The following is a 14,954-nucleotide window of genomic DNA, read 5'->3' as shown; positions in this document are numbered from 1 at the left end:
AAAAGTAAGCATTTTAACTGATTCTTCATGCATAAATGCTTTTTCTACGCCCTGAGTGTCTATGATAAGTGAACTGTATCAAGCATCCGAGTTCATTACACTGGACCATTTGCTTTTGCTACAAAGGAAAAACTATGGGATGTGACCAAGACATGAATGTCAATTTTGTTTATGAAGCTCCTCATTATCGTGTGCACAGGCAAAATATGCCGACTCTCCAATTATGCGATGATCTAATGATGCTTGCAGAATATTTTTCAAATGCAACGTCTAGGTGACTACTTGCTGTTGATCATAATATCTCTGCCGGGGTCCATAAAGGGAAAGATATATTACCCAGCTTTATTAAAAACACACACATCGATAAGTAAGAATTAGGAAAGAAAGAAAACGATGAGTCAAAGGAAGACGTTTTTCAGTTTCATGCGGAAGAAAATGGACTAATTGAAACTTTAATGGTGCGGGAAGCCGGCAGGCGGACAAGGAAAACCGATCACGAATAAGAAACTCTTCAAGTCTTTCAGTGCAAACCAGAATGGCACTCAGCAGAGAGCGTACCTCAGAACCTCAAGGCCAAACAATCCCACACGTCTGTCTAGCTTTCATCATAGAAAGATAAAGGGAGAAGGAAAGGAGTCTGCTAATCGGCACTAAACTGTACAAACCTATAGATGTCAACAACATAAACATCAAGATCTAAATGTTATTTCCTGAGCAATTGACAAAGATGTTGAAAATGCTGAGTTAGTAAAGGAAAGTGATATTGCTTTTTGGATCTACTCTGATCTGTGCTCAAATTTAATAGGTTCATACTCCATCGCTCCCCCAAGTTTGATGTAAACCAGTTTACTACTGTTTGTGTTAACCTGCAGACAAATAAATAGACTAACTAAGAAAGAGACATAGATGAGAAAACTCCTTAATGGAGATAAAACACAACAGTAAAATGTTCACATGCATTGTCCCTCGGTTTCCTCGTGCATGGCTGTAAACCAGCAGAAGGTGTTGTCTTGGTCATTTTGTTTGTATTCATGTTCTGATGAGAAACAACATTTGGGTTTGCTTCTGCAAGGCTTGGTGTTTATTTACAGGGGCCAACAGCACATGGCCAAACATAGATGTGCATGAATGCCACAATACAAAAACAAGTGATGTTGTGTTTGATTGATCTATGTGTGTGTGTGTGTGTGTGCATCTTCGTACTCACGCATCTACGTCTGACATTAGATCCAGCTTGCCGGGGAAAATCTCAGACAGGAGCACTCGAGTGAAGCACTTGCCCAACGACTGAAGCCTGGACTCCAGGTGCTATAGGAAGAAAAAGAAGGTCAAGTAAATGTACCAGTTGTCAAACCATCAAACACAACTCTGCCTTTAGTAGAAACTCCACTGCATTAAATGCTAAGTAGCAGATCACATAGCCCATGACTTCCCCCCAACACACACAATGCTTTGAGCATTCCTAAGGGTCATCCGAAAGTTTTTGATCTACAGTCAATCTTACCAGAAAGACTTTTTTATCCAGCTCTCACTTTCTGAACCCTCATATATCCATTCCTCTATTTTCTGCTGCTTACCCAAGCCTACACTGTGCTGAGAGAAAGTTAAGGAAGGTAACAGACAAATCCCTCTCCTCGCCAGAAGTCCTTCAGCTCCTCCTGGTGCTCTCAGGCCAAGTCAGGGTGTGTAATCCCTCCAGCATATTCTGGGACTTTCTCTGGATCTCTGTCCAGCTGGCTCTGGCCTAATGCCTCCACAGAGAAGTATCCAGATAAGATCCCAACAAAGGCTGTGGTTCTACTTCTTTACGGATGTTCATTCACCTCAACCTTTCACTACCTGGACCCAGATGTAGAGCAGGTTGCCACTTTCTTGCAGTAATTACCCAGAGTTGAAACTATAGGAGAGGGCAGCTTTGCTTCAGGCTCCCTCTTCATGAAAATCCAGCACTTTATTGCTGACACAATCCACCTGTCAATCTCATAGAACATCGTACACTCGCGGATAAACAAGATCAAGTGATATTTGAGCAACTAATTCCCAAACGTTTTGTTCTGTTTTTGTTCCTGAAAAGTAAAGTACCCTCAGAAAGAAGTGCTGACAATCACTTCACACTCAACAGTAAATTGTTACAGTAAGGAGCTGGAGGTCACAGCCTGATGAAGCCAACAGAACTACATCATCAGCAAAGAGAAAGTCCTACAGTCACACACACACACACACACACACACACACGCACACGCACGTCTTGACTCCTTGGGTGTGCCTAGAAACTATGTCCATAAAGATCACAGGACTGGAAACAAAGCAAAGCCAAGCACAATCCACCGAGGACACACTTTGATTGTTGCTGAGGATACACACAGAGCTTTCACTCTATTCTTACACAACATCACGAGGGATACAATCGTAAACCTTTATAACCACACACACACAAGGAAAAAAAAACAATAAGGCCAGTTTTCCTTGCCAGTTTTGAGCCCTCAGCTTTGCTTGACATTTGAATATGCATCGGACCCCTCGCATCCAGACGCACGGGTTCATTTAATTAATCAGTAAGTGAAAATGCCAGTTCAAGACACTCTGCTCCTCTGCCTTGGCGGTTTTGGCGAAGGTTTTATTCAGGAATGCAGGTGGCTGAGAAACAAAATGTGTGCGTGTTTTCTTATATCTACTGTCCTTGAGTGTCACGAGACATTTCTTCGACTGTGCTCTTATCGCAGGAAGCTCTATCTCCTTATTTAACACACTACACTACAGCAGATCACTATGGGAAAGCTGGTCTATTTGTTTAAACAGATTTTCTTCTTAATCCATCCCATTTTCACTCTCTGGTTGGAATGTATACATGACTGCTAACTTCATCTGTGAGGACTGGTTATATAGAAACAGGAGCACAACAATATAAGGCTCACAGTGAGTGATAAATCTAGGTATGGTGCGATTTTAAACCTTTTTTCTTTTGTTCAAGTGGAGGTGCATGATGTTATTTACATTAATTTCAGACTTGATCATGTAAAGAAGGCAAACGCGAAACAAATCTGAACCGAAAATTACAGAAACACTAAATACAGGCATATAAAACAAAGAAGAAAGAATGAACAGAGCGATATAGAACAGGCAGTGGAGGAGCAGCTGCGGGTTCGGAGCGACCAGACGGAGCTTCTCGGTCAATCGATTGATACCCTCAGACTTCTGCTTGTAAAGATTTACGAGTCTACACCTAATGGACAAGCGTGTGAGAGTGTGCGCGTACATACAATTTACGACTTCTGATTCTGAACTGACGTGAACAACTGATACATACAAAGAGCAACTTTGATCAGAGCCTTGGATAGAAAGTGTTATCTCTTTCTAAATCTTACAGAGCGGGTACCAAGAGTCAGAGACGACTTTCACATTCACTTGAAGGAGAAAGCGGAAAGTATGTTTTGGGCTTTTAAATATTTATTCATATTTGATCATTTCTCATTGACGTGGCCAATTTTGCTTAAATTGACATCCAGAGCAGCAAACCTTGAGGCCAACAGTGGGATGAAGGATAGAATATCTATGGCTGTTCGGCTGCATCATCCTAAATGTGAAATAATAAGCTCCTGGAGTGAAGACTGCCTGTCCTATTAGCACTTCATGTCACCAATCTGAAAAAAATATTACAAGCCGTTGCATAAGAGGCCTCGGGACAAGCAGACACGTTGAAAGGATGGAGGAGTCACTCACCTCCAGGACTTTGGGATTGCCCTGTCGGCCCAGCGTGCCCAAGATCAGGCCCCATCTCTGGGCCGAACGAGCCTTTTCGACCGCCTGGAGTCTTAAGGCACGCATGGCCTCGTGGTCATAGTACTCCCTGGAGAAAACCTTACTGTACGGGTCATATCTACAAAGCAACACAAATGCACACAGACTTCAATGAAATGTGCACGTAGACATTAACAGACAAACCTTATAATACACATTACTACCTATTGTTCCAGTATCTATCTTGGAGATAGAAATGCAAGAAGAGATGAACAAATCCAATCATGACAAAACCATCGAGTATGACAGCAGTCAGTGTATCTTGGTGAAAATGGAGGTATTTTTGAGAATCTAATCTCCTTTTCTTCGGTACAAGGGTCTCACTTGAGATTAGAATCTTGTTTATGAGGGAGGCCTGTGATCTGTGTGGTGGAGCATATGTCTAGAACAACACGATTTCACTCTGCATACAAACAAGACCTCATAGGAAATAAGAACTTTATCCTCACTATATGAGGTCACTGTAATAAGGTAATTATGACAGCAAAGGACTTTTAAAAATTTGAGTAGTATAATAAAACACTTATCTACGTAGAAAACATTCTTGGAAGCATCTCAATGGGTATGTTTTTGAATGTGTTGTTTACTTTTCTCTTCATTGACCTTTTGCATTTCAAATACTTTCTCTCCGTTGCTCCCAAATTGTGTGTGAGTGGAACATATTGTGGATGTTGTCAGTGTATAAATTACAGAGAAATGCAACAACCTGAGTACAAATGGTGGCACTTTGTCTCACAGTACCTGTAGGCAGGGATATCTGGGTTTGCGATCATAATTGACTCCAGGTGAAATCTTCCATCTCCCAGATAACTAGAGAAAAACACCAATCAATGCAATGTTCAAGGTAAAGAAAATAAATAATTTGTGCTAAGTGAAGCCCCTCTAGACAGTGTTGAATGTGCAATCATAATAAACACTGGCCTATTATTCTCCCATTCTGACTATTTCCCTGGAGATACAGAGGCAGGAGGCCTGAGCCTGGGGTCCTGCCCATCTCTGCTATCCAGGAATAATATGACCCCGACGACTGAAGCATGGTGTTTACAGAGAATCCGAGTCCTTCCAATTAACCCCGGGTCTGGTGCGGTGGATTCACCAGAGCAAAAGCGGCAGCAGAGTTCACAAACCATAAGTACACTGAGGCATGTTGGTGCCTGCAAACACAAGCTCAGGCAGAGCCCTCTTACATGAAGCCCCCTCTCAGGGTGATGCTGAGAGGAATCTTGCTGTTAGTGAGAGGGGGCTCAGGTCGGTACCCCCACTCATTACTGCACAGTCTCATTAGGCCTACTGAGACAGAACATGGAATTAAACCCACTAATTGGTCAGTGTTTAGAGCAGCTGAGAACAGACGTGTGGGTGGTTTGAAACGCAGGTCCCCTCCAAAGCTGTTGGATCAACAAGGTCCTTCATTTGTTTCTGTTTGACATTTGGGTTTAAGATCAAATGATGAATACGAGACAATAGTTCAGAACTTAAACTCTTTTCTTTTCCCCGGTAGTTAGATTAACTTTTTTTCCCAACAACTAAGGACATTAGACTTACTTTGGTTTTCTGGAAGAAAAAGTAATGCAACTCAAAGTGAATAACATTTAGATTAACTGCATCAGGCCTGTGAGCCACTAGCATCTACAAACTGTTGTATTATTCATATGCGATGCTTGTCCAGCCTTTTACTGCCGCCTCTCTCAGTTCTTGTTTGTTTCAGGCGGTTCTCTCTTCAGTCTCCTCTTCACAGGAGGTGCTGCTTTGTTAGGTTAAGGTCCAGTTATTGACTTTCCTCCCACTTATTTCCCCCCCTGATGAAGTCCTTTATAGGGTTTTGGGTCATGATGGAAATCCTGCAGATACGTTTAGATGCATTCCTCCGTAAACTGGCCGACAAAATGTTTCTGTTTCTGAGTTATTTCCAACATGAGTTACATCATCAATAAAGATCAGTGAGCCTGTCCCAGGAACAGCCGTGCGAGCCCGAGCCATGACACAACAAATCTAGCTGGCATGGCTTGGGTAGCCAGTCTGGTCCTGCAAGAGTGAATGCAGCCCCAAATTAACTTAAACACATTTACTGACCAAAGCATCTGATATGGAGGCTGTGACACTGACGGGAGCACAAACCACGGATGAGATGCAACAGATCCATTTGAACAGTCTGCACCATAGCGAGCTGGATTGTTATTTTGTTTGCTCTCCTATTGGAATAACTTTTTTCAGCTGCGCTTCTGGTTGTGCGTTTAGGAGCCGCTGACACTGGGCTTCATAACATCTTACTGACAACACGTGGATGAGATGAGAGTGGCTGATGAAGCACTCGTTTTGGTGCTAGTGACATCTAGTGGCAATGAGTATTATATATAGTATTTCACAAATACGTTGTTAATCACTTCTGGTAAACACAAGGAAACAGAAGCTGAAATTCTGAACTCTTGTCTACTATAATTTTTTTGATCTTATAAACAGAGGAACTGATCTTTATTCCTAAACTTATATTTGCTGTGAATGTATTTTTCTGTGTATTTGTGGCTACTTGCCCTCACCTATATTTCTTCCAGTGGTCGTGTGTGCAAGAAAAAAACACTGAACAAAAACACATAATGAACTTGAGCAGAGCTTCTCTTTGCTTAGCAACATCCAAGGCCCTCACACGATGACGCTCCCAACAATGCAGCACTTCAGCCACAGCTGTCCTCCGCTCTCTGCAGCTTTAAGAGGCTCGCTCGACTGCAGCTCCCTCTACGATCACAGTCCTTCCATCCATATTCTATTGTTCAGTGTAAAAAGCGCTGTCGCTATAATGGTAAATGTCTTTGAGTTATGCAACACCCAATCTTCACATTTTCATCTTCATAATGTTCTATTATGATGGAGAGCAGGAGAAGAGGCGGCGGTTAGAAATGGTCTCCAGATCATTTCTTATAGCTCTTTTCAATGAACTTCTGTGCTTTTAAGAATACATCCTACTTCTTACTAAAATACTTCTTCATTATAAAATGAGACAGACTTGGGCCCTTTTCTGAAGCTTCCAGACAAACCTCAAAAACTAATGGACCCCTGCTCATTCTCCATAATGTTCAAGTAGTTCAAAGCTTTGGTAAAAATGCAATTATAACTTGTGCATATCACATTTTTGGAGGACTGACTAATTGCTAATTAAGGTTAAGATAACCCAATGTTAAAAATGAATTTAGTGTCGTTTTAAAGGTGATGAACAAAACCCTGCACTCCTAAAAAGAGCTTGTTATGTGCAGCCTTCGTTGGAGATAGAGGATAATCAATTAATTAAGGTAAAGTGCACAAATATAAGAGCACTGAATATGTGTGTGAAGACACATCAGAGAGAGGGAGGGAGGACAGGGGGAGAGAGAGCAGCGCACCGACTCTCAGGCAGGCGAATCGATTTTCTCTCCCATCGCACCCCTACACACCCCGACTCGCACATCAAAGACAACGCACATTAAATTAGTAGGTGATGTGTACCCTAACCCTTTTACTTCCTTCACATGAGCAAAGACACACATTACCTCTGTCTCCCATAGGGCCCGGATCATGCATGCAGCAAAGGTTGTCCTTGTGTAGCTGTTTTTTTATGTCATGCACCGGAAGGTTTTAATCACATGGCAGATGTGTGCGGATCAGACGTACTCGGGTTGAAGCACCTAGATATAATTGAACTAATTATACTCGGGGAATTCCTTCAACTCGCAGAGCACCATAGAGCGCAAGATACCGTAGAGCTGCATGAAAGGTTGATTGGTGCCTGGACCTGTTACTTTGCCGGAGCGGACTCCTCCCTGCAGCACAGTTTGATAATCATCACGTTGACACCGTGTTTATGTTCACAGAAAGAAACTGAAGACTCTAAACAACTTTTCCCCCAAATTACAGGAAATTAAGGGGAAATCCACAGACGATCAGACAGGCGGAAACTAAATTACAGGCGTTTATTGATTTCAACAGTGGGGGTGATACTTTGCTAAAACCTGGAAAATTGGCAGGCATGTGGATGTATTGTGGAAGCTTTGAAACAACCAGAAGTGTCTGCGTCTGTCTGGCTTTTTACAATTCAATGCTTTCCACAGTGTGACGGTATTTTTAGCCTTGCCATCGTAGATCAGCATCTGGCTGTTTCTGGCTGGATGTAACAGAAGCCTGATCGGAAGCACAGAGACATGACTAGTTGTCACTGTTAGCTATGTCTGGTGTGACTGGTGTGATGTCATACTGATTATTCCACGTGTCACATGGGTGGGCATGGTAATGGCAGGGGTAATTATTGTAGCCCACAGTGGGAGGGGGCTGTGACTGGATGAGTCAAGGCTGGCTGTCTTTGTATATCTGGATATCTCCGCTAACGAACAGGAAGAAACGACAGGGCCTGGGTTGAAACTATGAGGAGGAAGACAGGAGGAAGGAGATTTCTTACATTATGGCGTTGACGTGACGGTCCAAGCGAGGGGAGGTGCAGCCCAAAATTTCTCCTGGTGAAAGGGGTCGACATTGTGGGACCAGGATGTCATACTCTGACTTCAGCACTGCACTCACAGCCTGTAACATGGAGGAGTGGAGACAGAAAGAAAGTTAGAGATTCACAGGTTTTGTGTATCTCATCTTTAAACTTCTCCCATGTTTTCAAGTTGCCCTCAGTTTACATTGCTGTAAGCGATTTTCTATCACTATAGATTTAGATGTTATTCATAACTTGTACACATGTGCTCGATGAATATCAAGCCAGTCTCAGCTGTCAATCAGGAAATTTATATCGATTAAATCTAAACTTACTGGACAGTGAACACTTGAACAAACCTCATAGTGTTAAGAACTCCCTAAAATGACAGAAACTAACTTTGAGAAACATTTTATGTGAACCTTTTGGTCCATGTCACATCCACTGACATGGAGGAGATGGTGTTAATGACCTATACTGCAGCCCGCCACCAAGGGGTGATGAAGATGAGTTGGCTTCACTTTTTAGGAGCAGTCATGACGTCCATCTTTAAATAGTCGATGATGAAGGCCAGCAAAAAACTTTAAAAATGGGCAATCTGAGCCTGTTTCATATTCATCATAACAGTGTCTGGGACTAATCATTTCTCTCCTTTTGTTATAAAGACTAAAGAACTACTAAGAGAAGAAACAGAGGAAAAAGAAAATTGATGCAATCAAGACATAATATATGGGATATGTATCCAGAAGGAAAACGAGGATGAAGTAGTTAAAAAGATAAAGGATGAAGAGAGGCCAATTAAAGAAATAGAAAAGGCAGAAAGGATGACAGTAAAGTGGGGCCCTAACAGTGACCCTGAAGGGGTCATTAACTCTCTCAGAAACTTCATTCACTATCCAGCAACATGCATAACATACTAATAAAGAATGTATATAACTCCCTTTTATGATTCAAAACCATTAGGGAAATAAATAATTTCTGAAAAGAGAGCTCTAAAATTGACCTCTTCAAAATTCTCACATTTATTATAGCAAGGTGAGAAGATGAGAAGCGGTTCCAGCAAGGAGAACAAAAAAAATTGGTGCGCTCGGAGGTGGAAGAATAAATTGAACGGTTTAAAGCTAATTTAAGGTGGTCAACAGGGAATACAGATGAACTCCCAGCTCCTCTCGCCCATACTGTGCAACCTCAACAAGCCCACACAGCACGAGACATGAGATGGAGACGGAGGCACACATACAGCACATAAAGCGCACGACTACAAACACATATACATATACATATGCATGGATGGATACACTCAAACACCACAACATAAATTATGACCCACACAAGCAGAGCGTGGTTTTAAAATAAACAGTGGTTACATTAGTGAAGGCCCACAGTGGTGTTGGTGCAACACAGCGAGAGCTGCAGAAGGCAGTATAGGAGAAAACGTGTGTTCTGCTATAGCTGCTGCTGCTGCTTATGTAAAGAGCAGCTGAGCACGACGCTGAACCGAGAGGCCTTCCAAGGTCATTCCACCTTTCAGATCTAAAATAACTGCTGCTGGATTTCTAAAACCCACTCTTGAACTGATCTTAAGTGTGGTGTGTGAGCTTGTTCATGAACGCCACGAACTCGGAAAAGTTCACTGTACAAAAACCCAGAAGAATAACAATGTATGTATGTGCCTGTGTGCGCATGTGATCCCATACTGTTCTGTACACAAAATACTTGACTACAGACACAGAAACAAAAATGGACTCATGCACACCACATACAGTCATATACAGTCCCAGGTGTTCAATCACCTGCAGTGCTGCCACAAACTGAATCGTGCTAACGAGTGCCAGGGATTGTCCGGGAGTGAAGTTGAACTTGACCGTGTCCAGGAAGTGTGCGTTGTCCATCTGGATGTCCACAAACACATAGAGCATCTTGATACCTGCTGTGGAGTCTATGGGGACTACAGGAAAAACAGAGACAAAGGAAAAACGGATGAATTATTCACTCTGTTATGTCAGGTAAGCCTGTGGTATGTACACTATTTATGGCACCTCAAACATTCACGTGCGAAACATCTATATGGGACCGCGGTGCACGCGTGTATAGCTCGCAGGAGGCACACGTGTGCTATAACTGAAACCCGTTCTGTGTGAGTCTCCGGCACACACACAGGAACTCATGCGAAGACCTCAATTATTTAGGGAAGGAGAAGGACACATGCGATTACTATTAATGCCATTAATTTCACAGGCCATTTACGACGCACAAGCGCCAAGGAGAGAGAGAAGCGCTGATATAGATGCTGAGAAAATGGGTGAGAGTCCAAGAAACGAGGGGGAGAGGGGTATGATAAGGACGAAGAATTGATAATCATAATTATTCGTCCTCTGGTGTTACATTTAATTTGCAGATCAGGAGCAAGGGGATTTTTTTTTTGTAATTACGCAAATGGCCCACTACGATGCAAATGTTTTATAAGCAAATGCAGCTCACTTGATGGCCTAGATTACAGCAACACTGAGGGAGAGAGAGATAGGAGATAGCAAAGCATGACAAGAGGGTAGAAAATAGGGAGTGAATAGTGAGGAGGAGACTGGGAGAGACTGAAGAGCTGTGAGATACATATGTTTACAAAGAAGTGATGGCAGATAGGATGGAAACAGAATTGAAGAATGTGAGAAATAGGAAATCCCTCTGAAAGTAGTGAAAAACATTGAAATTCAATTTATGGAAGGGGGTAGGTGATTTAATAATGTACTGTATAAAATCCAAAAGATGGGGCATGGAGGAGAGGAGTGGAAAAAGTAATGGGATAGTGTGTGTGTGTGTGTATTTGAGGGTTGGGGGTGGGTTGTCAATTAACAGGCAACAGACGTGATGAATGGGCTCACATCTCTGCAGAGAGGGAAGGGATGGGGATGGATAGGTACTTAAAAAGGTGAGCTTGCCGCGAGCCACGAGCCACATGACGAGTGAGAAACCAAGGAGTTAAATATATCATGAGGCTAAAAGGGGTTGAGAGGGTTGAGTTAAAAAAAAAAACCGGACTAAGACTAACAGCTGTCTGTTGTGTGTTTATAGGCACTCGAGAACGTAAAAGGGCAACGGAGAGTGACATCGATCGGTGCTCACATTAGCATGGTAGCCCGAGAGCATTTAGACGCTGCAATTAGAGACACAGTCAATGGGACGGACAGGACTCGCTTTCGCCATCAATGGGTTTTATTCATTTGTGCGTTATAGCGATAATGTCACTCAGTGCAGCTGCTTATTAGTGTCCACGCAAACAAATTTGCAGCCACGGTCATAATAGGTGGGACTAAGAGAAGGTTGGACATAATGGTGTTCTGGCCTGTTAACAAATCGATATCTCACAAACTGGTTCCACTCTATATAGATGACCACACATCTATATTATAATAATAATATGTCTGGCAGTTCAACCAGAATCCAACCTTTATTTCACTCGGCTGCAAATTTTGCATGAATGAAGCTACGAAATCAATGTGTGTAACAGAATAGCATAAATATTAAGTAATGGATATATGAATGTTAACTGCCCCTTCGGTTTATATCCAATTCTTAAAAATGCAAGTTGGTTGTGCCTTGGCTATGTTTTGTTTCATGAAGCTCTTCTTGAAAATGAATCATGCCACCAAAATAGTGCAGATCTGTTTGTGATGGGGAAGATGGTCTAGTAATACTTAAAGCTGTGACAGCTGGCCTGGCTTTATCTGAGCAACGTCTTGCCAGTCTTTTTTTTTTTTTTTTACCCCTGTGCTTTTTCCATTTTAGATAATTATCCTTATTAAATAAATAAATGGCAAATAAACATAGGTTTTATTTTTGGTTTATTTGTCTTTCTCGCCTACTCAATCTCACCCTTGTCACTTTTTATCTTGCTCTTTTTTTTTTGTTCAGACTAATCGTAATGATATGCAAGTGCCAGTATGGTTAAATCAATTCCCAGTCTCCCTATAAATATAAAACTTGGTTTTATGATGACACTGTTATTGCCTTGTTGCTTTTATGAAGACAAAAGACGAGATGACACCAATATTCAAAAGGTGATACCACAGGGGAAATGAAAGGGAAATAAAAGAGAGCGGGAGAGGCGGTTTCTCTGTGAGTCAGCCACAACACCGTGTCTTTAATCTCCCACAGGTGTCTGACATCTTGGGACACAGTTCAGATGGTGTCCACATGATAAGAGGGATGAAGGTCAGAAACACGTACACACACATACACACACACGTACACACACACACACACACACACACACACACACACACACACACACACACACACACACACACACACACACACACACACACGCACACACACACACACACACACGTACACACACGTACACACACACACACACACACCTGCAGTTCTGGTAGGAAAACTCCATCAATTAACATCTAATTTTACTTTAGTGCCTATTTCATTGCCTTTATTTGATTCCTCGGCTCTTACGCAGGATTCACATCTCATCTCTTTTGCAAACGTCCTCGCCGGCACTCGAGGAATATCAAACAATGAGTGTGCACACAAACACGGGCGAACACCAAACAAAGTCAGGGAGAGCTTTTCAGTGTATTAAAATTCTGTTGGTCATTCCTGGTATTTAGGAGGGGTGAGGTTGTTCTGGCAGGGATATTTCAAAACTATTGATTTAGCATTTTCTCCCGTGTTCGGAGAGAGACAGACAGCGGGGGCGAGGGTGAAGGTCCTCAAGAGCTACTCAAGGTTTTCAAAGGACTGCTCTAATGCATGTTCCCCATTGATCTGCTGGGTAAATGTGATGTCCAGGCTCCAAAGGTCTGCTATGCCTTCCATACTCGAGCTGGGCAGGCAGCACTAACTAGTTCTGCTTTCCGTTGATCAATAGCTCCATCTCTGTGTCTGTCTGTGTTTAAGTCAGACCGTCTGTCCGACTTCTTTTTCATGCAGCCTGCCTCTCAGTAGGTGGGATTCCTTGATGCTTGTTAAAACTTTACATTCCTCAGCTTGGTACAATCTGCATGCAGAGTGACGGAGAGACAAACATGCTCGCAGACTCGTTAGAGGGACTCACTGAGACAACTGTGTCCATAGTGCACCATGAAATCGGCTCCCAGGGCTCGGGCGGTGAAGTCGTCCACACAGCAGGCCCCATATGTCACGTCCCCCATCACGATGGTGTCCGCCTCCGTGAACCTGGCATGACATAGAGAATGAGGGCAGTCATGGACCACATGCATATCCTGTTGTTTGTTAGTATAGTGATCAATACACATAATATGCCCTGCACGATGTGATCATGAGAGAGCTGGATAAGATCAATTCCTAACCACTTGCTACAAATGGACTACACTATGTAGTATCTGACCGCATCGTTAGTCAATGACTGACTCACAGCCAGCCTGGGTGAGACGATGCTTTGCTTTCTCGGCAGCCACTGGGTCGAGTGCGGCAAAAGCTGCCTGGTAGTTAACGCCCTGCCAGACGAGGGCTAACAGGTCACCAGTCAGCCTGACCGCAGAGGGTAAGCTGCTCTCACGGACGGAGAAACAAGAGAGGAGGGCTACGACTGGTACACATCAACTGATTGGAGTTTGAAGGGGCCTTGCTGTCTGTCTCTGACCTGGATTCAAAGCACATCTGCCTGCACAACCTGAGCAACAGTTAGTACTTGCAGCCAGAGAACAACCCATGCAGACTAGATGCTTTGTGCCACAAGTAGGTTGCGAGAGCATAGCAGAGACCATGTGGGCCTTATGTTCCACTTTCTGGCTGTAATAGAAAAAAAATATTCATAGCCTTCTTGAGAGGAAAACTACCAATTTACACGGGCATCTGTGGACCCAGACCTGTTAGAACAAATTGCTGATTGCACTACAGAAAAACAAGCCCTTGCTTTTATCGCCCTTTATGGGCAAATAAAATGCTACGTAAACCCATAAAGGCTAAATAAAATGAATAAAGGCAGGGAGTAACAAGCGGGAGGAGCAAATGAACAGAAGCTGGAGGAAGAAAGATGGGTCGATGAGGGGGTGGCTGTAAATGGGGGAAGTTGCCAGGTATCTGCGGCTGTACTCTGACAGATGTAGGCTACACAGAATTGGGGAGAATAGAGATGAGATTGAGGGCTTGGGGAGAAGAGGAAAGTGATAAACAGACAGGGCTGCACACAGAACAGCATCTGAAGCAACCGACAGACTCTTAGTAATGTGTCTCCTGCTGCACAATCTTTCAACCCACATTCACTCTCTCTGTTTATCCCTTTGCTCGGCTCCTCGCGAGGAGCAAAGTTTCTATTTAGCCTTTCCTCCCTCATTTTCTCTGATGTAATCTCTGGTTTGTGCTCTCTCCGGGCTTCTCATCATTGTCCCCTAGTGTCCCCCACCGTCTCTCTTCTTCTCTCTCTCCCTCCCTCCTTCACTTTCGGCCCAGTCTCTTCTCCTCTAATGGCTGCTCTCAAGTGAAGGGCAGTGCAGGCCAGCTGAGCCCAGGAAAACACAGACAGAACAACTCATCTGATAAATAAATATTTGCATCTGAAGATTTGAATCAATTACCCTCCCTCTTGTCAGGTTCTGATTTTACCTCTGTGTGTGTGTGTGTGTGTGTGTGTGTGTGTGTGTGTGTGTGTGTGTGTGTGTGTGTGTGTGTGTGTGTGTGTGTGTTTGCACTCCGTACACGTGCCACTGAGAACAGCAAGGTACTTATGGGTTGGTAA

General features: G+C 43.1%; 1 protein-coding gene across 1 annotated transcript in view; it reads right to left on the bottom strand.

Annotated features, from left to right (window-relative positions):
* The window catches only part of dph1 (diphthamide biosynthesis 1), a 50,972-nt gene that overhangs the window by 9,138 nt on the left and 26,880 nt on the right, over window positions 1-14,954 (bottom strand). The window contains exons 4-9 of the mRNA XM_035154776.2: window positions 13,311-13,432; window positions 10,036-10,190; window positions 8,222-8,343; window positions 4,540-4,608; window positions 3,721-3,877; window positions 1,208-1,308 (exon numbers count right to left, since the gene is read on the bottom strand). Of these exons, the coding sequence (XP_035010667.1) occupies window positions 1,208-1,308; window positions 3,721-3,877; window positions 4,540-4,608; window positions 8,222-8,343; window positions 10,036-10,190; window positions 13,311-13,432 (726 nt within the window). The remainder of the gene's footprint in view (window positions 1-1,207; window positions 1,309-3,720; window positions 3,878-4,539; window positions 4,609-8,221; window positions 8,344-10,035; window positions 10,191-13,310; window positions 13,433-14,954) is intronic.

The sequence above is a fragment of the Hippoglossus stenolepis genome, chromosome 4 (assembly GCF_022539355.2).
Source record: "Hippoglossus stenolepis isolate QCI-W04-F060 chromosome 4, HSTE1.2, whole genome shotgun sequence".
Classification (NCBI taxonomy): Eukaryota; Metazoa; Chordata; class Actinopteri; order Pleuronectiformes; family Pleuronectidae; genus Hippoglossus; species Hippoglossus stenolepis.
The sequence above is the reverse complement of the archived record's forward strand: the minus strand, read 5'-3'. Positions and strand labels throughout refer to the sequence as shown.